The following is a 22,770-nucleotide window of genomic DNA, read 5'->3' on the forward strand; positions in this document are numbered from 1 at the left end:
ACGGTTGCGCGAATAGGGGGCACAAGAATGACGACATGCAAGCTGGAAGGGAGTATAAGGTGATAGGATTCTCATCGAGCTTGGAAACAATGAATGGCAGGGTGGAGGACGATGATGCAATGTTGCAGTGGTGGCGGTGCCGCTCGGTCTCCATCTCGAGCATGCTCCCATCGGGCTCCCAGGGGAGGGAGGGTGGCACGGGGATGACGCTGAAATCCTGATGCTCCTCAGCAGTTCGCGGGGAAAGAACGACAACTGCAAAGTAGCGACGGTGAGGAAATGGTGTGATGTCGATGCAGTGGTGGCGGCGAGATGGGGGAAAAGGAAAATTGGAGGTCGAATGCTCTATTTATAGGGAGAGAGGGAGCAGCAGTGAGGCGGCATGGATGGGAAGGCGTGACACGGCTCGGTGGTGGCGCTTACCTGGTTCTCCGTGGTAGTGGCGGCTCTACGCCGACCAACATGTGCGTGGTCACTGAAGTCGCGATGTCAGAGGCTTCTCGGGCTGCGCACATGAGAGAGCAGAGAGGGGGGGGGGGGGGAGGGTTGGTGAGAAAGTCGCCGACGCATTGAATGTGCCAGTCGTCACAGGGTACTGGGGTGCAGAACTGGGCTGGCAGAGTGCTCCTGTGGCCCAAGCACAAGGAGAGGGAGCTGGGCCGCACAAGAAAGAGGAAGGGAGATTAGGCCTAGGGGAGAAAAAGAAAAAAAAAGGGAAAAATGGAAAAGATTTTGGGATAAATTCAAATGGGGTGTTTGAATTTGGGTTTGGCTTTTGACTTGGCAATAATTCAAATAAGTATATTTGAATCATGATATGGATTTGGACTTTGAGATCTGGGAGAGGATTTGAATTCAATTGGATTTGAGCTAAAAAAAACTAAGAATGCATTTGAATTTGAGAGATATTCAAATTCAAATCTCCATTCAAAGAACCATAAAAATAATAAATCAAATGCATATGAATCAATTAATGCATGGAAACATTTAGAATTTAATTTAGTGCACTTTGGAATACTTAGCTAAAATAATATATATGAATATATATACATACAAGTGTGTGTATATATATATTCATATACATATGTCCTTAATTTTATGTGGTTTAGTAATTAGAAAAACAATAAATTGGGTGCATTTTGCTATAATCTAGGCACACACCTCCGCGTAGGAAGAACCCCTCCACCACCGGGCTACGTCGATCATCCATCCACCCTCCAGCGACCGCAGTGCTTTACACCCCCCCACAGTGTGCATGCATGAGTCCACATGCTAGAAGGACCCCTTCGTCACCGGATTGCCGCGGGTGTCTTGCTTTCCAGCGATTTACATTAGAAGGTATGTGATTGAGGATTCAAGTTGATCTTGCAATGTGTGATTAGCAATGTGGGTATAAAGATAGAGATTAGTGATTATCAAGTTTTATTGTGAAAAAATCAGACCGATATGGGTATAAAGATCAATGGTTTGTATTATTGATTGCTGGTAGCTGATAAATATATTTGTTTGAACCTCCCTTTTCTATACTATAACTCTGAGTAACTTGAGGGTCTCAAGCTTTTAGTACCTCCAGTATTTGCCCCATGTTTGATACAATATTGATCAACATATTTTTGTTGGTAACATTGCATTTGTGCCATGCTTGATTCAAGTGCTTCACAAACTAATAGTTTATAAATGGTAACAGTCGTTGCATATCAGGTGAGTACAATTCTGAATAGATATTGTCATCATAAGTAATAATACATGGTGTTTATGTTTATCTAAAAAATCACTTGTACATCCAAGCTCCACTATGCGCTGATGTTGCTTGATTTGATTTTAGTTCATCGATTTTTTATATCTTTTTATTTTATCATCCAGCTGAGTTCAATTGTTCTAATTAAGTATAAGATGATGAACATGGCCTGTAACAACAACCATGATCGGATAAATGGATAGTAAAATTTAGCTAATGAAGGTTGGTCTTGGAATTCTGGAATGGTAACATCAGATTATATGTTTAAATGGTATTATTTTCTATATCAACTTCAATGTGAACATTGAGCCCTGCTTGTTAGTTTTTAGGTTGCTCATCATTATGAATTGCGAAGTGCTTTCAATGTTCACTATTATCAAAGAATATAGTTATACCTAGCTAAGAGATATGCACTTTGAGTGGGTTGCGACAATCCAGGATTTGGATTAGTGCATCACTGCATCTATGTTTTGGATTAGTGCATCACTGTTTTCAATGTATGATTTTTTTTAGTTGCCCAAAAAATTATCTATGCCTGCTTCAATATTTTGGCACCATTTCCCTTACATGTTTGATTGTAATTTTTCATATAATCGATTTACTTTATAGCACGGACAAGCAAATATGGATCCAGAAGTATTATTGCATCGTTGCTATACATCAATTAAGCATGGTAGGTCAATATAGAAACCTCCTTTTGAATCCCTTATGACATATTTTATCTATGCATGCTTATTTATTGATACAAATCTAGGGATCTAGCTACACCAAAATTTGAATAATGGGGAAATCACTGTGAAGGCTCCCTTGCCACATCTCAATTTTACGGTAGGTTGGGTTACCTTGAAAATTCGTCGAATATCATTGCTTTTGCTTACTTTAGATAGGAGATTTACATTAAGCAGCTGATGATCGGTTCATTGGTTTTATAGGGCATATTTTCTAGCCAAAGGATGTAGTCTTTTATTATATTTCGGTAATCACAGTTTTGCATCAATGTTAACTAATTTGCTTTATGGTACGATCGGTTTGGTAACATATAAGACGCCTTAAACTTTGTCATTGGATCAATAAATTCTATTAGCGTTCTTTTAATCGGAATCTTTTCATGTTCACTTAGCTTCTTATGACCATTCTTTGTTTCTGCAATAGCTCTAGTTGAATACGAGATTAAATTGTCATTTGTGATTGAACAAGGTCAATAGACAGCAAAGGTTGTCCGTTGTGCTTACCTAAGAGGAGTAACCAAGAGGTATATACTTATAAATGATAGTTCTTACTAAGGTCTGACACCTTTAGCCTTTTTTTTAGTGCTTGAGCTGACGAATTTAGGTTTGTTTAAACTTGCTCTCTATTTACACAAATACTTTGCCTTTTGGATGTTGTTCTTTTGTAGCTAGAGTATAGGAAGCTGTTAATATGCAATAGCTTATCCTTCCTCATAGTTCCTGCAACACTGTTGCCTCCGTAGCACTCAGCATTGTCCCTATCACACCGTCGCCCATATCATATCAGAGCTCAAGGTCTTTTACTGCTTCATGCTTCATTTTATTTTTCATTATTTTACATAAAACTTAGATCCATGAATCAATTATATTTATGTGCTCTTATAGTTAATTTGTTCTTATATATTAGCGATACTATTTTTGTTATATTCATGTTAGATAAAAATCAAGAGTCATGATATTTTCTTAATGATGGATATTAGGCATCATAGAATAGTATTTCTCTATGAATTAAGTATTATCTTTAGTACCAATATTTTGTTTTCTTCATATAAAAATAAAATAATATTATGTACGAGATTTAAAAATTATTGTAACATAGAGGTGCTAGATTTAAGATCTACTGTAATGTACGGGCATTATAGTAGTGGTGTTTTAAGACAACTTGCAAGGCCGAACGGCGGCAAATTTGGGAATTTAGACAACATACGTGACCGTATTTGCGAAAATAGACAACATGTCGACGTATTTGCAAATCTAGCACTCGTATTCGGTATCTCAAATACCGAAATTTGAATTTCGGAAACTGAAAATCCGAAAACACCGCGGGCCCACCGTATTCAGCAACTGAGGTGCCGAATACGGCACTGTGGGCCGTATTCGGCACCTCAATTGCCGAAATATGCCGGCCGACCGATTTTGCTGCGTCGCATCAATCTCTTTTACGTCACATCAATCATTTTTCCCTTCCCTCCCGTGATGCTTTCGGCCGGTGCATGCATTTGTTGTTTTGGCGCCACACGCGGAGAGATCGCTGCTCTGCTGAATAAATTGAGGTCGCAGCAGCAGCAGAGCAGAGAAGGGAGAGGAGAAGGGAGCAGAGGAACGCGAGAAGCATCAGCAGAAGAGGAGCAACGCAAGCACTTAATTAGGTTTCGAACCGGTTAGTCCTTATATTACCTATTTAATACTTAGGTTAGTAATATTATTTAGAGTAATTAGCTTATTTGGTTAGTCCGTTTCGAAGTAGATTAGTTTTTCAAAGTAGATTGTTTAATCCGTTCAATTACATTTTTTTAATTATATTAATTTGATAAATTAGAGTACTTTGATTATATAAATTAGATTATTTAATTACGTTATTAGAGTACTTAGAGTTTAATTAGAGTACTTAGATTATTTAATTACGTTATTAGATTACTTAGATTAATTAATTAGAGTACTTAGTTTATTTAATTAGATTAAATGAATTAAATTATTTGATAAATTAGAGTACTTAGATTAATTAATTACGATGCTTAGTTTGATTATATGAATTTGATTAGTCTATATAATTATATTATTTAATTAGTTTGATATCATGAATTTCTTTCAACATTGTAATTAGATTGTGTCCTTAGTATAATTATATGAATGTCCTTATCCGGTAAATTAGAAAAAATTACGTGTACCTTTGTTTAGCAGATACAATATTATGAAGCTTGTAATATATTCTAATTTGTTGTTCACCTATTTGTTGAACCATGAAGCCTTAAATCATTATCATGGCTCATGGTGGTCTTCCCGAGCTTCTTCAGCAGCGGTACGACGAGAACCATAGGGGAAGGATGATATTCACAGGACAACAGGTACCACGTTTATATGTGCTATTTCATTGGTACGAGAATTTTGAACTAACGCTGTACATGTATTGGATAACTCATGCAGTTGGGTCCGTTACGAGCCCGGAGTGTGCACAAGATTAAGGAGTTGGACCATCGATTCCACGAGCCACTCGCACGGGCGAGACTATTACCTTTCGCTCTCATGATGGCCGGAGCTCCCATGGAGGTCGGTGGTAGGACACCTCTCCCGGCAATTGATGAGGCACTGCTCACAGGTCTCGTCGACCGCTGGCGTCCTGAGACACACACTTTCCACTTTCCTTTTGGTGAGATGGCAGTAACACTGCGGGACGTGGCCATGCTGACCGGGCTGCCAATCAGGGGTGCCCCGTTAATAGTTTCGCGACCCGCAAGGGAGCAGTGGAAGGGTTATGTTGCAGATAGGTAATTATTTGTTATGTAATGCATTTAAAATATTACAGTGCTATTAAAGCGTCATTGACCATCTGCATCTTATAGGTTTGGTGTGCAATACGACGGGAAGGATGCTGGCCTCTCCATGTCCTGGGTTCATGGGCTGACACAGTTCGGTCCATGCCCACTGGATGCGGACGAGAATACACTTATGCAACACTATGAGGTGTACTTATACGTCCTGCTCGGAGGCATCATGTTCTGCAACACGGCAGGCGATTATGTCGTCCCACATATTGTATGGTTAGCAGCCCACCTCGCGTCACATCCTTATGAGCCTACATCTTACAGTTGGGGATTTGCAGTGTTGGTTGCAACCTACAGAGGATTGTGTGATGCAACCCAGCGAACAAAGAGGAAGGCAACCATTACAGGGTGCTTACATCTCTTACAGTTATGGAGTTGGGAGTACCTCCCGATTTCCAGACCTTGGGTGTTCAAGTGCTACTACCCAGTTCACATCTCTGATGGCATTGCAGATGACATAAGGCCAACGATGGGGTATCGTGGATTCATGCCAGGCTAAGATGGAGTCAGCAGCAAGACCATGGTAACTACTCCAGGGTGATAAGTGACCTGGACATCCTTAGCGCTGATCTAGTGGATTGGGATCCATGGCGTATGGCACGAGTAAAAGAAATTGCAGATGGTGGACTCCTGGCATCCTCTTGTAGCCGTGACGCAGACTTATGGTTGACCACATGCTTCTTGTTGTACATGAACTGCGTGGAAGTATATTCTCCAGAACGTGTACAGAGGCAGTTCGGGTACCGACAGGTGGTGCCTGTTCCAGCACCACGAGACGCCGGACGGGCGCACGAGTAAGTGTGTTATTGTATGTTGCCTTAGTACATTGGTTATCCATGTTAACAAATTATAACTGTTTATGTCACGTACAGGTGGAGCTTAAAGGGGGGCGGAGGCACGCAGGACTGGGCATCCAAGAATGCTGAGTACATACGGAGGTGGACAGAATCAGCTGCGGTGGATGTCATCATTACTGTTGGACAATACGACGAGGCCACGTACTGGGACTACCTTGCTTGGTACCGTCCGCGCACGCGTGCCACCTTACTCAGCGGACCTGTACAGCCGGGCCCCAGACCCTTCCCCGAGGATCGTGCCCGCCTACTTCATGTTGTGGTAAGTGATGCGTTACTTATATTGGTTTTCTTTGGAAAATCTGTGTATTACTGACATGTCCCTCATCTTATACAGACTGAAGAGGCGTATGAGATGCATACGCAAGCGGATCAACCTTTTGGGGAACCAAGCAGGTCATCATCGCAGAGGGATCGTAACCCTCTCCGGGAGTACATGAGGACAAGAGGATCCCGCTTCCTAAACGCTATACGTGGTCTAGGTGGGTGTGCCCCGAAATGGAGGGGGTACGACCAACATGCCATAGACCCGTCTCGTGCCTTCCACAGCAGGCGGTCCTCCCACAGCAGGCGGTCATCCAGTGCTCGTGAGGAACCCGTCCGGTCAGAATCACGACATACATCTTCAGCTTCGGCGCATCATGTCTCATGTTCCGGTGCTGAGGCCGAGGAGTGCACGCAGCCTCCTGCGCTCGAGCAGGTTACGCTGGGTTCACTAGCACCTCCGGCTACGATGACACCTCCGGCTGCAGCATCTACTCATCAGGAGGATGTCGTTGACTACACGCAGCAGACCCCTTGCTGGAGCGACCCTAATGCTTTTGACTGGGGTGCTGCAATGCATGCGACCGCCACCTTCACTGATCTACTCGGCGGACAGTCCTCCCATGATCTCAATGAACCTGGAAGTTCACATTGGTACCAGCATGGCGAGCCTTCGGCACACTGGACTCCATCGGAGCACGTTCTAGGGCCGTCCACACTTCCGCACGAGGATCCTTCGGCATGGTACATGCAGAGCCGAGTAAGCGGGGCGGGATACACGTTCGGTGGGGTTCCCACAGGGCAGGCAGATGATGATGAAGACGACCAAGGGCACGCAAGGCAGGGGCCTGCGCAGGCTGCTGGGATGAGAGCCACACACCCGCCAGACGCTTACACGCCTGGAGATTGTGTGAGGCATCGTCGCCGTTGAGTAGCCAGGACAATTTGTCATGACACATGTATTATTGATTTTAATGTCGAGGTCATCCCTATTATGTCTTATTCACTGTATTGTTAATTTAAGAAATTCTCAGTACAAAGGAAACAATAGTAGTTGTAAAGCATAAGTAGCATGGAACCCGGTACAGAGGTTACACATAAAGAGCGAACAACAACAAACATTATCATGTACGATACGCCTAAAGAACATAATATCATGCCTTAAGGGAATAAAATATATAGGGTTACAATAGATGCTTAGGGCGAAGGAAAGTGGCGACGCAAATTAGCGTAAGAATTCCAGGTGCGATGGTCAAAGCTATCCGGGTAAGATGGTTGTCGTCTCCGAGGTGGTTCTGGGAAGTTGTAAAAATGAGTACGAGCAAATCCATCATCATTTTCAGGGTCATCGGTGTCCTCCGGAGATGGAAGCCTCGGAGGGCGGGGTCGTTGTGGCATGAAATCATCGTCGTCGTCATCATCTTGAGGTTTCTCCGAGGTGGTACCACGTCCTATTTCCCTATCAGTTGTATGGCATCTCGATGTTGTGCGTGAACGTCCTCTTGCAGTGTTCCTAGAACTTTCTCCTGTATTTCTGTTCGAACGTCTAGGCATGGGGGGCATGAAATCGTCATCGTCTTCGTCCTCGTCATTATCTGGATGATTCGTAGAGGTCGCCTCTGTACCCCTTTGATTCGCTGACTGTCGTCGTCTTCTACGCGAACCAGGCATCACACCCCCGCCGAAGAGCATATACATTGTCAAGAAGTGTGAGATTTCTTTGTTGATCAACTGTTCGTCTTCCGGGAAAGCCTGACGCAGAAGAGGACCGTTCGAATCAATGAAAATAAGATAAGTAGGGTGACCAAATGTTTATATGACATACCTGAATATGGGATGCATACTGGTCTGGCGACATTACTATCGTTCTTTGCCTCCTAGAGAAACCTATCACAGAAGGATGGTCGGCCAGTTCGCGGACCCTCAGATACATTTGACGCCGGTGATACAAGAGGGCCCTAAGGTCCTCGGTGGTTACACATTGGAGTGGCGCGGTTAACCTAGAACATATGGGTCTTGCATGCAATTTCGCCACGGCTTGGATTATGTTGTTCTCCTTTAACGGATCATCGTTTCCTTCGCGCACAACCTGTAAGGAGGCATTAAGTGCTATAGCGATCGTTGCAGGTGTCCATGGAAAGCCTGTACTAGAGGATCCCGCCATAGATTTCTTGCTCACTGACTACCTACGCTCTGTCTCTGCATCAAAACACGGATCCATGAATATTTAAGAAACACGAAATAAATAAATAAAATTACATTTACAATACAATGATCACTTCTTGTCTAAAGGGGTACAGTGCAAACCACATAATGCACAATAAGTAGTACAACTAACAGGTGAATAACATTTTACAATACAAAGTCTCTAAGTTAGTTCAGTTTGACAGTGGGCTGATAGTTTACTGACGGGTCGGGCAAGTCCTCCTGTCATGTCCAGGTTGTTTGCAAAGTTTGCACCTGCGAAGGCCATCAACAGCATCTGCTTCATCCATGTCACCTTGCAGCCTCGTAGATCTAGGCCTTCCAGGATCTGTGCGTCGTGCTCGTGGATAAGGTACCCACTTAGGGCCCTCGATCGATTTGTAGTTGGTTCCGATGTTAAAGGACCGCATCTTTGGAAGCCATGTGCTCCTCAATGCATCGATCGTGAAGTACGGTGATACGTACTGTGATCCGTCATTGCCACCTATATCCCTGCAAGCGGCTAAGACATGCGAGCACGGGATATGGTGCAGTTTTGGCTTATTGCATGTGCACTTCACCTCGTTAGGTCCAAGTTGACATTGCTGCACGGTGTCCCCGGCGCTATACCCTGAAGCATACCTACGGCGGCACATGACCTCAAAGTCATTGTTGGCCAAGTCGTAGATCCTCGACCGATGAAAGTGTGCCTTGCTCCTCCTTCTTGATATGATTTGCTCCACCTTAGGTGAAAACCGTGTGCTGCACTTCATAGCAGCATTACCACGGTCTCGAAAGTAGTCCGCCGTTCTGTAAAATGTGAGCTCAATAATGGCACACAACGGGAGGCCCCGTACTCCCTTCAGGACATTGTTGAACGCCTCCGCTATGTTCGTTGTCATAATGGAGTACCTAACATGGGATACAATAATTTTAGAATGGCTATTTGCATAAGAATCGGTACAATATGATCATTACAATTCTATGCGCTAACCTGGCACCATGAGTGTCATGGATAAGGGCCCAACGCTCCGCCGGCTTCCCCGCTATCCACTGGCTAAATGTACCACGTGAACGACTAACGATAGTTTGGCCCCCAACCATTTGCGCCCGCAGTTGATCCTCCCCTGCTTGCTGGTCTGCCATCATCTTGCGAGTGGTCTCATTTAACTCTCTCCATATCTCGTTGAACTTCGCCTGCTGGTTCTGAAGACATAGCCCTTTGAATCTCTTTACAAGCGACTTGCTGCGGTACCTTGTGTACAGGTTCGCGCCCAAGTGTCGCATGCACCATCTTCTCTCCACATCAGGCCATGCAATGGAGCAGTTTGTGCTATCATGCAGCACGTCCAATGCATGCAGAAGACCCTTGTTGCGGTCTGAGATGACGCAAACTCGTTCCCTATTTCCCACGACACATGTCCTTACCAAGGTGAGGAACCACAGCCAACTATCATTATTTTCACTCTCAACCATTGCAAAGGCGAGAGGAATGATCTGATTATTTGCATCCGCCGCCATTGCTGTCATAAGGGTACCATGGAACTTGCCGCTTAGAAATGTGGCATCCACGCATACAACCGGCCTACAATGCCTGAATGCTTCGATGCATTGTCCAAAGGACCAGAATAACCTAATGAGGTATCGGTCAGTGGTGCTATATGACCCATCATCTAGCTTGATCGGCTCATCCGCCATGGCCCACTGAGTCCCTGGATTCGTCATGGCAATCTTCTGCAGTAGTCTCGGAGCATTGTTGTATGACTCTTCGAAGCTTCCAAACAGCATCTTCAACGCCTTCTGCTTCGCTCGCCACGCGGTGTGGTAATTGATAAGCATGCCAGTCTTAGTGTGCACCTCCCCCATAATCGATTTTGGCGACAAACAAATTTCTGTGCCAATAAGCGTGATGAGGAGTTGGGCTACGAACCTCGCATCAACGGCGTGGCTCACATTCCTAATAGCCTCTTCGCTGCATGTATGTGGGGTGTGTCTACTAATCACAAAATAGTTCTCATATTTCGGCTGATGTGCTCGTACGAAGTAAGGGCAATTCGGGTGCTTCGTACACCTGACCTCATACTCCGTAGGGTTAGACCGGGCGCACTTGTGGTCCCTTCTTGTTATTACAGCATAGTTGCTAATAAAGTGGATGACCTCCCCTCTGTTACGAAACTGTTGCCCGACCTTAATGTCGCTATTCTGGTATCCCCAGTTAGATAAGGTGTTATACTCAACGACGACACACTCCAGGAGCCCAGTACCACGAAAGTACTGGATCGCCGGGACCGGGTCATCATTGTCAGCAGCTTCTTCATCCCCGCTACCACCGTCTTCATTATCCATGCATCCTGCATCGACCTCACCAGGGTCCACTCTACCTCCCTCTCTACTGGAACTGCCCTCCCCGACATGCCCTCCATCCTCTTCATGCATCACCTCCTGGCTTGAGCCTTCCACAGTGGTCACTGCATCACCTTGCACCAGTCGTGACACTATGTTTACGTACACCGCCATATCAAAGTTCTCCTCCAATGCCTTGCGTGAGTATAAAGCCCATGCGTTGTTCCTACTCATCTCGAACAACGTATGGACAACGACCGAGCTATTTGGAACAAGCCGCGGCCGTACACCCTCTAAGACAACAGTATGGGACTGCTAGTTCACACGCAAAAGGCGCATAATATGTGATTTTAGGCCACCTAGATCAATAGGTACCTCAACCGAACTCTCTATGTGCTGGTAGTTCTGAATTGTTACAAGTCTCCCGTGCAAAACTGTGGGACGTTCTCCATAATAAATATAGAAAATCATACCGTATCTCCTAAACAAATATACATGTAATAAATAATAAGTACAAAAATAATACTAATTAAATAGTGCAATATACAACTAATATGCATCTTTGTTGCTACTGGACACTATCTTCTACGGTTCTACCAAACCTAAGTGATTAAACTAATTAATCAAGTTAATTGATTAATTATATTACTTTAATAAAACTAATTACCTAGATTAAATCACGTAAATTCATGTTACTATATTAAGTAAAGAATCTAATCACACTTACTAATAAAAATTATATAACCCAACTAAATCATTAATTTAAATACTCTAATTTACCAAAATAATATAATTAATCAAATGTACTTGAATGAATTTAACAATATACTGACGAAATGACTAATATACTTCTGAACGAACTAAGAAAAATCTAATTATAATTACTAATTAACTACGTAATCTAAAAACTTACCTTAAGGAAATTGAGCGCGGCTGCTGCTCGCGTTGATCCTCTCCGGCTGCCCCCTCTGCTCGAGCTGCTTCTCCTAGCGTTGCTCCGCTGCTGCTCTCTTCTCTCCACTGCTGCTCTCTTTTCTTCTCCCTTCTCTCCTTTGCTGCTCTCTTCTCTTCTCCCTTCTCTCCTTTGCTGCTCTCTTCTCTTCTCCCTTCTCTCTTCTGCGAGCCAGGGCTTTTTATTAAGCGCAAAAGCAGCATCCCGCTGGCACGCACACACCGAAAGCATCGACAGGACGTGAAAGTGACATGATGCGCTGAATTCGGCAACTGAGGTGCCGAATACGGCCCACAGTGCCGTATTCGGCACCTCAGTTGCCGAATACGGTATTTTCGGATTTTCAGTTTCCGAAAATCTAATTTCGGTATTTGAGATACCGAATACGAGTGCTATATTTGCAAATACGTCGATATGTTGTCTAATTTCGCAAATACGGTCGCGTATGTTGTCTAAATTTCCAAATTTGCCCCGAACGGCCGTATCCAACCGCAGTCCGCAGATGCGCATAGCGCGCGGCGGCCACGCTACACACCACCTATCGCTTTCCGCGCCGCCGACCATCCCTTGCCTCTCGCGCCTCGCTTGCCCCCCTCCTAAACCCCCGGTTGAACCCTAGCCCTCTACCGACCGCCTCCGGGAGGGAGCATGCACGTCGCCAGGCTCCTCAGCGCCCCGTCCTCCGCCGCCACCTCATCCTTCTCCTCCCCCTCCGCCCGCGCCCGCCCGCGCCGCGCGTTGTGGAAGCCGCGGTCCGCCCGGGGAACTCCCACCTCCCCGCCGCCGTTGTTCTCGCTGCGCGCCCAAGCCTCCATGCAGCCGGCTACGCCCGAAGGGTGAGTAGAGCCACTCCGTATTGTACCAATTCGCGCCGATTGCAACGGTTAGGACCTGCGGGCCGGCGATTCCGGGGCATTGTCCTCTGCCTGATGCCCGTTGTTGCGGAGTTTTTACCTGCGCCTGTGTGATGCTTGTGTATTGTTCCAGGCAGGGCGGTTCGCCGGTGCACGGCGTGTCCAACACGGTCGTCGGGGTTCTTGGGGGCGGCCAGCTTGGGAAGATGCTCTGCCAGGCGGCTAGCCAGATGGGGGTCAAAATAGTTATCCTGGACCCCCTCGAGGACTGCCCGGCGAGCTCTGTTTGCCACGACCATGTCATCGGGAGCTTTAATGACGGCGACACGGTCCGCGAGTTCGCCCAGAGGTAGGCGGAATTGCATTCCTTTTTGGTCTGTTCGGAGGTCGTATCTAAGTACTGTTCGTGTTTTCTGATAGGTGTAGTGTCCTAACCGTGGAGATTGAGCATGTTGATGCCGCAACACTCGAGAAGTTGGAAAAACAAGGTGTTGATTGTGAGCCTAAAGCCTCAACAATCATGATTATTCAGGTAAAGTTTCCCCTGTTGTGCTCACCATCTGTTCATTTTTATTGCCGTAAATTGTAAACACAAGATGTATAATACTATCATGAGTTACTGCATCTAGCTCACCAGAGATTTGTCTGATATTTGCTACGCATATTGTGAGCAGTTTGTGTACACTTTAGCAAATTTGCTCTAGCTCTCTCTCTCTTTTAGAAAAAGGAAAACATTCCAGCCTCTGCATTCTTGATGCATACAACCTTTGGTTCTTATTACATTATTTCAGCACTTGGCTGATCATTGGAATATAAAAATCAACAAACCACATGAAAAGTGTATCATCCAACACATAGCCTGCTACTAAATCGCCATCCATTCTTGACGAAAAAAGCCATGGCCACCACTTCCAATGCATGGCATGCCGAGCTTATGTCCTCCCTGTGTTCCTCCTTTTGCAACAGTCTCTAGAATCTCAACCAGTAGGTTCCCCTGAACAGAGCCTGCATAAAAGATATCATAGGTTTCTTATCAAACACAATGTTGTTTCTGGCTGTATCTCTTGGTCCTGCATAACTAATTGTATTGCACACTGTAGTTATTTGTGAGTTCAATTCTAATTTCATAGATTGTTTCTCCTGGAATTATTTCTCTCTACGGATACCCTTATCAACAACTTCATTTCGGTGCCATGTTTGATTTGATATTTCCTTATGTACTGATGCTCAATTGCAGGACAAGTACAGGCAGAAAGAACATTTCTCAAAATTCGGAATCCCGTTGCCTGACTTTGTTGAAGTAATGCACTAACTTCTAACTTGTGGGATAGTATTGGAACTAAATGTCTCGATATAATTTCGTAGTCTTGTTTTGCAGGTAGATATGTCACACAGCATAGAGGAAGCTGGGGAAATTTTTGGCTATCCTCTAATGGTAAAAAGCAAGAGATTAGCATATGATGGTCGAGGCAATGCTGTTGCCCAAAAGAAAGAGGAGCTATCTTCTGTTGTTGCTTGTAAGTAGATAAGTATTGATTTAGATTTGCTCTTTGAATTCTTAAAACCACAACTTTTTCTCTGGAAGAATTTGTTCGTTGGTTTTGAAAACTAGCTTATAAGGTGGCTATATTTACCTTTTGTCAGCCATTAATCCGAGTTCCATACTTTTGAATCTCATATTTCTTGACAGTTGATGTCCTTAATTGTTGCAGCACTGGGTGGATTTGAGCATGGTTTGTATGTTGAGAGATGGACCCCTTTTGTAAAGGTTAGTTAAAATTCAATTTTATTTGGTTAAGTAGAAAATTGAAACTCTTTATTTGTCAATATTTCTATCAAATTCTTTTGCAAATATTTTTTTATTTTGATATCCTGCTTTATCTTAATGTTGTAACCCATCTGTATGTTCTGTAAATTTACCCTTAACTTTTTAGGCCCTATTTTCTGAATTGAAACTTATCCTCATAGTCATTTTGCAAATTGTGCTAACTTGCCGGTACCTCCAGAGTATTCGTGATGCTTGTGTTCATGAAAGTATCATATGGCTGAGATGAATGTATGATGTGTTCTGCAAGTTAGCCAGAAGATATTTTCTCTTTGCTTGTGTGTTAGAGGATATCATGTTAGTATGAGAATATCTGGTGTAATGCTTTTGCTATTGTCATGGTTTAATCGATCACAACTTTTGTTGTTTTACTAGGATTTTTAGGTACTTCTGCTAATTTTAGTTTATTGTATTTTTTTTGGCCTTTTGGTTTAGGAGCTTTCTGTAATTGTGGCAAGGAGCAGAGACGGTTCTACGGTCTGCTATCCTGTTGTTGAAACCATTCACAAGTAAGATGTTCTTTTTGTTATGATAATTTGCCACGTGTTCTTGCTTCTTATTGCTTACAGTTTACTCTGTCCTTTGAAAATTTTGAAATACGAAGCATTTGTTTTGAACCTCCAGGGACAATATATGTCATGTTGTCGAAGGTCCTGCTGAGGTATCTGACAAAATAAAGAAGTTGGCTACTAGTGTGGCTGAAAAAGCAATCAAATCACTAGAAGGTGCTGGTGTTTTTGCTGTAGAGTTATTTTTGACAGAAGATGATCAGGTTTGTGGGATCACCTACCTATATTTCGTAATTTAATCCTCCTGGAGTGGTGTTGACATAATTCTCCTCATGTTGATATTTCACTAGATTTTATTGAACGAAGTAGCCCCTAGGCCTCACAACAGTGGGCATCACACAATTGAGTCATGTTACACCTCACAATACGAGCAGCATTTACGTGCTATTCTTGGCCTTCCTCTTGGTGACACCTTGATGAAAGCACCTGCAGCAATAATGTACAACATCCTGGGCGAGGATGAGGTAATTAGTGCCATGTTCTTTTGTGTTGACTTATCATTACATTTTGGACTACATTGAGCATTAATAATTAGGTTAATATTGGACTATTGTTGGCACATCGCCATGTTCTTATTTGAGTTTATTGTAGTGATTCGGTTACCTTTTAATATGTTGGACTCTGACTGTGCTATAGGGTGAGGCAGGATTCTTGCTGGCTCATCAGCTTATTCAGAGGGCATTAAATATTCCAGGTGCATCAGTCCATTGGTATGCAAAGCCAGGTTAGTTCAATCCAGACACTTTTTCTGTTGTTTCTGTAGAAAGTTAACAAACTGCATGCTTCTTGCTTTCCCATGTCAGAAAATGTTGTTTAAAAAATTGTTCTTTCAGAGATGCGAAAACAAAGAAAGATGGGTCATATTACAATTGTGGGGCCTTCTAAGATCAGTGTAAAATCACGCTTGGATAAGTTGCTGCAAAGCTACACGCATAACCCCAAGAAAGGTATTGCATTCACTATAAACAAAGAACTCGTTCTGATCAATGCCCATGTATGCAGCAAATCATTTTTTCTATCTGAATCATATATAACAATTGAAGCTCATTCTTATTATTTTATCCGACACCCTGTAATTTCATTACAGTTTATACTTGTATTGTGAAATTATTCATGGTTTTGACCTGCTCGCGCACCTTTTATTTTTGGAACAATCTTTCGCCCTTTTCATTCCAGTTGATTGATGGAGATGCTGAAATAATGTAATCTTAGTTACAGCTAGCCCTCGTGTTGCTATAATAATGGGGTCTGATTCTGATCTTCCCGTGATGAAAGATGCTGCGGTGGTATTGACAAAGTTCAACATACCTTTTGAGGTTTGATTTCTGAAACCGTTCTGCTGACAAGCTATGGCCTGCTTGCATTTCTAGTCAAGTTTGATAAGAATATAACATGATGGATACCTGAATTTTGCAGCTTACAGTTATTTCCGCACATCGTACACCAGAGTGGATGTATAACTTTGCCTTGTCTGCTAAGGACAGGGGATTTGAGGTCATAATTGCAGGCGCAGGCGGAGCAGCTCACTTACCAGGCAAGCATCAGTTGACAGAAAAACACATGCATGAGTTCACCATGATATTTTGTTTGAATATAAATCTGAGGGTCAAATTGCATGTGTGCTGGTATGATATGGCGTGACACCGGGGGCCTCAGCCCATGGCACAAGAAGGGGACCTAGCCTTCTTCTTTCTTGCCTACCCTCCCTAGGACTCATGGCTGCCTTTTATAGACAAGGCGCCCAACAAATCAAAGCAACAACCCAACTAACAATCTTATCAGCTAACCACCCTAAACTAGGCTTAACAAACTAATGGATTAGCTGCAGCTGCTGCTGAATCACGTCCTGTGGCCTTCACGCCACAACATTACACCACTCCCCGAAGACAGCTCATCCTCGAGCTGTCGTATGGTGGCCACATTGTTGCTTCCCTGCCGTGCGCCATGTTGTGCTTGTGCCATGGGCCAGCTGCTGCTTCCTTGTCGCAATGTACTGTTGCTGCCTTGCCACATGGCCATTTTGCTGTCCTTGATCCAGGGTCTAAGGCCCATAATACTGTACCACTCCTTGAAGACGGCTTGTCCTTGAGCTGTCCTATGGTGGCGATAACGTCAACATTGGAGGAGGTGCCGACATTGTAGGTGCAGAACCTGCAGTTTGGGATCGAGGAGGGAGCCGCATGGGTTCTGCTGCCCTTGGTCAAGGAGCTGCGGTCGCTGCCGGGGTACCCTCTGGGCTTTCTCCGCCGCCCGAGGCTGAGGAGGAGGAGCCCCCTGCACCAATTCCTCCACTCAAGGGTGTTGAGTCGCGCACTGTGTGGTCGTTGCCGTTGAGAGCCTTGAGGTCTTGCTGCACTTGCTCCCTGGAGGCCATGATATCCCAAGCTGGCCATGATGTTGATCCCAAAAGGAAACAAACATGCATGAGGAAAAAATATGGGAGTTTAGTTTCCCTTTGCAATATCTTGAAGGCAGGGAAGGAAATAGGAAGGATTTCTGACTCCAATATATTTCTTTCTTTGTTTCCTTGATTTGCTCCTCGGTTGGCATGCAGATTGATTTGGCCCCTTCCGAAAAATGTGGACACCATGAACATGGTAGTACCAAAAGGAAACTAATTTGCATCGGGATGCAGCATATCCGGATTTATTTCCTTTTTCTTCTCATGAAAAGAATGGTAAGTGTGTGGCGTACTGGCGTGTATACTGTACCCGTATGGATGCATGAACTAGCTGTCCCTTTGGGTTCCCATGAGAATACCTCAACGTCATGGTCGACGCTCGTGTCGGAGCGGGCCATAGCAACATTGTCGTGTTGCGCGTCAACATGGTGAGAACTGGCGGCGGCACGTGGGGTGGAGTCGTGGTCACGAGGCCGAGCATGTCCATCGTCGGATGATGACTGACCCAGCCGTGCGGTTGCCCGATGATGACCGAATGTTGGCAAGTGTGTTGACGCGCGTCGTGATGATGGTGTCGGCTGAGGAGCTACCGCTGAAGGATTTGTTGAAGTTCATCGTAGTGCAAGGCAGTAGTGGCTCGATGTCGCTGGCTACGGTGATGGTAGCAGCCACGCCTGCTGTCGACGTAATAGCGTCTGCAGACCGCGCAAAAACGACGGTGGGCAGCATGCGACCCATGATTGCTGGCTTGTTGTGGCTCGAAGTAGTGTTCCTGTGGTCGATGGCGATGCTGGAGGGGTGCGGCTTGTCGAAGACCAAACCATGGTCAGCCGGCTGCATGCTGGACGGCTCCACAAAGGCGGTCATCCTCTCCTCCTGAATTGGACTGTCATCATCCAGCGCCGTGCCGCCGGGGGCCCCTAGAGCGTCATGCTCCTCCCTCACCATCTCCACCGCCGCGATGTGAGCCTCATGGTTGTCGAGGCAGTCACTGAAGCGGTTGATGATGATCTCCATCTTCGTGAGGACGCGATTGATCTTGGCAGCAACGATGTTACTCATAGGATCGTTATCGGCGTCGGCCATGGAGGGCAATGCGCCAAGGAGGTCTCTGATACTAGTTGATATGGTGTGGCGCCAAGGGCCTCAGCCCACGTCACAAGAAGAGGACCTAGCCTTCTTTCTTGCATACCCTCCCTAGGACTTATGGCTGCCTTTTATAGACAAGGCGCCCAACAAATCAAAGCAACAACCCAACTAACAAATCTTATCGGCTAACAACCCTAAACTAGACTTAACAAACTAATGGATTAGCTGCAGCTGCTGCTGGATCACGTCCTGTGGCCTTCACGCCATAACATGGTATACTTTTATTTTGTTGATATTGAGAAATTTACCTTGAAGCAGTATTTTAATTTTTGAGCATCAAGACTTTGCTTCATTTTCTTCCAAACTATATAATGTGGAGGGGTGGTAATGTGATATAGCTGGATTGTTGCACTGTTTTCTATTCTACAAAGTGTCAGTCATGGCGTGTGTTTGAGATGCTGAAATAGATGGAAACTATTAACCAAATCCTTATTTATAAAATTTGTGAAAAAGTCCTCTTTACTCCTCCGAACTATGCCAGTGGTCCGGATAACCCCTGAATTTTCAAACCGTCCAATTTACTCATCCGAAGTTTCAATACCGGATCACTTAACCTCCTGAGCTGGTTCCAATAGTGGTTTTAGTGATGTGGAAGCGGTTTTCAATGATGTGGACTTCTCCATAGCCACGTGGATTGCCACGTCACCTTCGACAACCAAAATGGGAAAAACTTCCCTGCTCGCCTGAGGATTGCCACATAACTAAAACGGCTATTGGAGCTAGTTCAGATGGTTAAGTGATCCGGTATTGATTTTTTTTGGGGGGGGGGGGGGGTTGGTAAAATAGACGGTTTGAAAGTTCAGGCGGTTATCCAGACCACTGACATAGTTCAGGGGAGTAGAGTAGACTTTTTCCTAAAATTTATGGAACCACTTATTCACGATCTGTCATTATTAATTGAGTATAACATCAACTGTTTTACTGCAGGGATGGTAGCTTCATTGACTTCTCTTCCAGTAATTGGAGTTCCCATCAAGACTTCTTCACTGGATGGGCTTGATTCCCTCCTATCTATTGTGCAAGTTAGTGTTTTAAGCAATTCTTTTATTCAAAAATCAAATTGTAGTATGTTCCATAGACATCTGATAATCATAGCAGTTCTTCAATGGCTACTCGTCTCTTACATTTTCGGATGCCTTGCATCTGCATTGTTTTTGTTGTCTGGATTCTCTCCCCTCTCGGAGCTGATCATTGGGGTTTAATTTTACATTTCCCATTTCTCAGCAGGGGCGCATATTTTCTATTTCGGTGCAAGCTTAGAATGTTTAGAGCATTTTGCATTCTAGAATAGTTCTTTCTTTTAGAGGCTTCACTGTCATCATGGCGTGTGACATTGTTCAATACTGATACTTTCTTTTGTATGCTGCATCATAGAACGGTACCAATCTACTGTTATTTTGCTGTTTAGTGAATTTGTTCGACAACTTGTACTTTAGGCATTTATATGGCCTCACTAGCACAATTGACTTTTATCCACTCCTAGCATGATAACCACCTGAGGGTGTGCATGTGCATGGGTAAAAAGTTACATTGCATGCTTTGCTAGTGAAGGGCACATTTCAGATCACCCACCGGAATGAACTATTACTGTTAATCATTTAGCTCTAGAACAATTGGTCTTGTCATCATCCATATATGCTTGGTCTTCCCTTGTTTTTCATCACTGATTTCTTATGGATGAAGTTGATTGGGGTACTGATTCTCACCAATTTTGCAGATGCCAAAAGGTATTCCTGTTGCGACTGTTGCTATCGGGAATGCTGAAAATGCAGGTTTGTTGGCGGTTAGGATTCTTGCCTCAAGAGATCCTGAGCTTTGGGGCATGTATGGTTTTTCACCAATGTTATTTGCATGCAATTTTTCTATTCTGAATGATACAAGTGTAATTGTATGTGATAGTAATAACTCCACTGAGTGTAATTTGCATCCTGGGTCTGTGTTGGATTGGTCTTGCAAATGTTAATTCTTCAAATCTATGCCACTGCCAAGTATTTCAAAAATTCTCGCCATGGGGACTACAGGTAGTGATTTCCAGCTGATTACTGGTGATGGCGTTGTATATATGTGGCCAATCATCAAGTTGCCGACAACAGCTAATCAATGGAAGCAATAAAATTGACCAATTTATTGTATTGATCATCTGTTTTACAAGAATAATATGAAATGCTGTGTTTGCATTCAGAAAAATCACTGAAGTTACCCAAGATCGGCAAGTTACAAAGTTGCAAATTTGCATTTCTTAATTATCTAGGTTTTCCCTAACCACCCTTTGCCATTGTCCTTCCGAAAACCTGGTTTCACGCTCACTATGCGTAACAGTCATTTCTCTATTAAGTTTCCAGTCGGTTACACTATACCATTCTGACATGTTATTTCTTGCAGGGCAACTAAATACCAGTACGATCTGAGAGACATTGTCTTGGAGAAAGCAGAAAGGCTTGAGAACCTAGGCTGGGAGGAATATATGAAGTGAAAGGGTAGAGGCAGGCCCTATGCTAGGAAGAATATATGAGTCAAATGTCTCTGGCTGTCCACTCAATTTCTGTTGGTATTCTTTTACATCCAGCGTTGATAAGAGCCGACATGATCTGGTTGGGACAGATTCTTAAAATCCTTGAGCCTGCCTCGCCGTTCATTCGTATGCTAATTGTGCTTATCCTCGGAATTAGTCCACTCGTAAAAATGTGGCTTTCTTAATGGAGGCGTGACTTGGATTTAGAGGGAAAAGGATTGGGGGAAGTTCCAAGCCGCTCCTAAGTGGAAAATTGCACCATGCAAGATAAAATGTTTTGCTGGTATTATTGCGACAAAATATGCCTGACATGTTCTAATTCCCGGTGGGTGATCTGAATGCCCTTCCAAGATAAAAGGTTTTGCTTTTATTATTGCGACAAACATATGCCTGACGTGTTCCAATCTCCACGCCATCTCCGGTGTCATGCGATTGCTCCAATACCCAACGACACCCTTCCTTAAGAAGGTTTCGTTCTTGACGGGCAACTTGCCACTCCCATTCTGGTTCACCTAATCACCTTGCGTTTTTCAGCTTGTTCAGGCTGCACAGCTCCACAATAGCATCCACCACTCCTTACGCCTCTTCCTCGGAAAATTGACATCAGGATGTAAATTTTGTATTTTTTAGTTATTAGGCTGATTTAAAATTTTAAAAAATAAACTAAAAAATCACTTCTATCTATCTAATTAAGTTAAAAAATTAGTTAATAACATAGAACTACTCATTATGTATCCACTTGCATCCCTATTTACACCTCCATGTACTTCGCTAACTTCTTGAGGCTACTCCGAGGCTCAAGCAGCATCTCCTCGTACCTGAGGAACAGCACCTTGTCACACTCTCCTCCCAGTACAGCTCGAACGCCTCCTGGAACTTGAACGACTGTGCGTCGGCTCCGAACGTCGGCGCCACCTTCTTGGTGAACAGCCACGAGGAGACCAGCGCGTCCTTGGGGTTCCGGCAGATGTACACGATCCGGCACCCGGATCCCTCCGCCGTGACGCGCTCGGGCAGGAGGGAGTAAGGGGGTTGGGCGGCGAGCACGCGCGAGGAAGGGAGAGCCTCGAACTCGTCCCTCAAGTCGTCGACGCTTTCCGCGAGCGCGAACTCTCTACCTCGAAGAACCTGGCGCACTCGTGGGGGGTTGCTGTGGCGGAGCGGGTGGTGGTCGTCGAACAGCGGGTGCGCGGTCCGGTTCCGCGCCGCGAAGCCGAGGTCCTTGAGCCAGGTGGTGGTGCCGGACTTGGGGTAGCTCGCGAGGAGCACGTTGGTGAGCAGTGATCAATCATGAACTGAACCATGCTGTGCGGCAAAAGTAGATGGCTCCACGCCGGAATTAATCCTACAAGACCTAGCCTCGTGTATTTGAGGACTATGCCCTATTCACGGTGTGATAACCCCAACGCCCCAAGCCAGGGCAGTAGGCACGCACATCACACTTGTTGATGACCTGAGGCCTCCATCTGTATTGACTATGAATCTATCCTTAGCATATACTCTCTCGTATTCTAAATATAAATCTATTTAGATTTGTTTTAAGTCATACCATTTTAGTTTTGATCATCAATAACT

General features: G+C 44.5%; 3 protein-coding genes and 1 pseudogene across 5 annotated transcripts; 2 read left to right on the forward strand and 2 right to left on the reverse strand.

Moving 5' to 3' along the window:
- Positions 1–4,625: 4,625 nt before the first annotated feature.
- LOC133902478 (protein MAIN-LIKE 1-like) lies at positions 4,626–6,214 on the forward strand. Its single transcript, XM_062344079.1, has 4 exons — positions 4,626–4,811; positions 4,891–5,231; positions 5,307–5,715; positions 6,161–6,214. The coding sequence occupies exons 1-4, from the start codon at positions 4,728–4,730 to the stop codon at positions 6,212–6,214; spliced, it is 888 nt and encodes a 295-aa protein (XP_062200063.1). The 5' UTR covers positions 4,626–4,727.
- Positions 6,215–7,545: 1,331 nt separating this feature from the next.
- On the reverse strand, positions 7,546–12,152 carry LOC133898798 (uncharacterized). 2 transcript variants are annotated; one of them, XM_062339553.1, is made up of 3 exons: positions 11,847–12,152; positions 8,232–8,605; positions 7,546–8,158 (listed from the first exon to the last, which is right to left on the reverse strand). In XM_062339553.1, the coding sequence occupies exons 2-3, from the start codon at positions 8,568–8,570 to the stop codon at positions 7,604–7,606; spliced, it is 894 nt and encodes a 297-aa protein (XP_062195537.1). In that variant the 5' UTR covers positions 8,571–8,605; positions 11,847–12,152; the 3' UTR covers positions 7,546–7,603. The 2 variants fall into 2 exon arrangements, with proteins under 2 accessions (XP_062195537.1, XP_062195527.1); XM_062339543.1 differs by lacking the exon at positions 11,847–12,152 and having other exon boundaries at positions 8,232–8,680.
- Positions 12,153–12,362: 210 nt separating this feature from the next.
- LOC133898812 (phosphoribosylaminoimidazole carboxylase, chloroplastic-like) lies at positions 12,363–21,495 on the forward strand. 2 transcript variants are annotated; one of them, XM_062339564.1, is made up of 16 exons: positions 12,363–12,721; positions 12,873–13,088; positions 13,160–13,271; positions 13,977–14,039; positions 14,118–14,256; positions 14,452–14,507; positions 15,000–15,073; positions 15,189–15,336; positions 15,424–15,597; positions 15,770–15,857; positions 15,967–16,080; positions 16,346–16,449; positions 16,550–16,667; positions 19,611–19,705; positions 20,401–20,507; positions 21,066–21,495. In XM_062339564.1, exons 1-16 carry the CDS (start codon positions 12,534–12,536, stop codon positions 21,154–21,156), a joined length of 1,887 nt encoding a protein of 628 aa, XP_062195548.1. In that variant the 5' UTR covers positions 12,363–12,533; the 3' UTR covers positions 21,157–21,495. The 2 variants fall into 2 exon arrangements, with proteins under 2 accessions (XP_062195548.1, XP_062195557.1); XM_062339573.1 differs by having other exon boundaries at positions 16,352–16,449.
- Positions 21,349–22,479, reverse strand: LOC133902489 (cytosolic sulfotransferase 6-like; annotated as a pseudogene).
- Positions 22,480–22,770: the final 291 nt, after the last annotated feature.

The sequence above is a fragment of the Phragmites australis genome, chromosome 2 (genome assembly GCF_958298935.1).
Source record: "Phragmites australis chromosome 2, lpPhrAust1.1, whole genome shotgun sequence".
NCBI classification, from domain to species: Eukaryota; Viridiplantae; Streptophyta; class Magnoliopsida; order Poales; family Poaceae; genus Phragmites; species Phragmites australis.

Excerpts from the sequence above, each read along its gene's own strand:
- LOC133898798 (XM_062339553.1), bottom strand. The coding sequence starts at position 8,570 with ATGGCGGGATCCTCTAGTACAGGCTTTCCATGGACACCTGCAACGATC. Across the intron at positions 8,159-8,231 it reads AGTATGCATCCCATATTCAG|GCTTTCCCGGAAGACGAACA; the intron begins GTATGTCATATA and ends CTTCTGCGTCAG.
- LOC133902478 (XM_062344079.1), top strand. The coding sequence starts at position 4,728 with ATGGCTCATGGTGGTCTTCCCGAGCTTCTTCAGCAGCGGTACGACGAG. Across the intron at positions 5,232-5,306 it reads AAGGGTTATGTTGCAGATAG|GTTTGGTGTGCAATACGACG; the intron begins GTAATTATTTGT and ends TGCATCTTATAG. Across the intron at positions 5,716-6,160 it reads TGTTCAAGTGCTACTACCCA|GTGGAGCTTAAAGGGGGGCG; the intron begins GTTCACATCTCT and ends TGTCACGTACAG.
- LOC133898812 (XM_062339564.1), top strand. The coding sequence starts at position 12,534 with ATGCACGTCGCCAGGCTCCTCAGCGCCCCGTCCTCCGCCGCCACCTCA. Across the intron at positions 13,089-13,159 it reads GTCCGCGAGTTCGCCCAGAG|GTGTAGTGTCCTAACCGTGG; the intron begins GTAGGCGGAATT and ends GTTTTCTGATAG. Across the intron at positions 20,508-21,065 it reads GATCCTGAGCTTTGGGGCAT|GGCAACTAAATACCAGTACG; the intron begins GTATGGTTTTTC and ends TATTTCTTGCAG.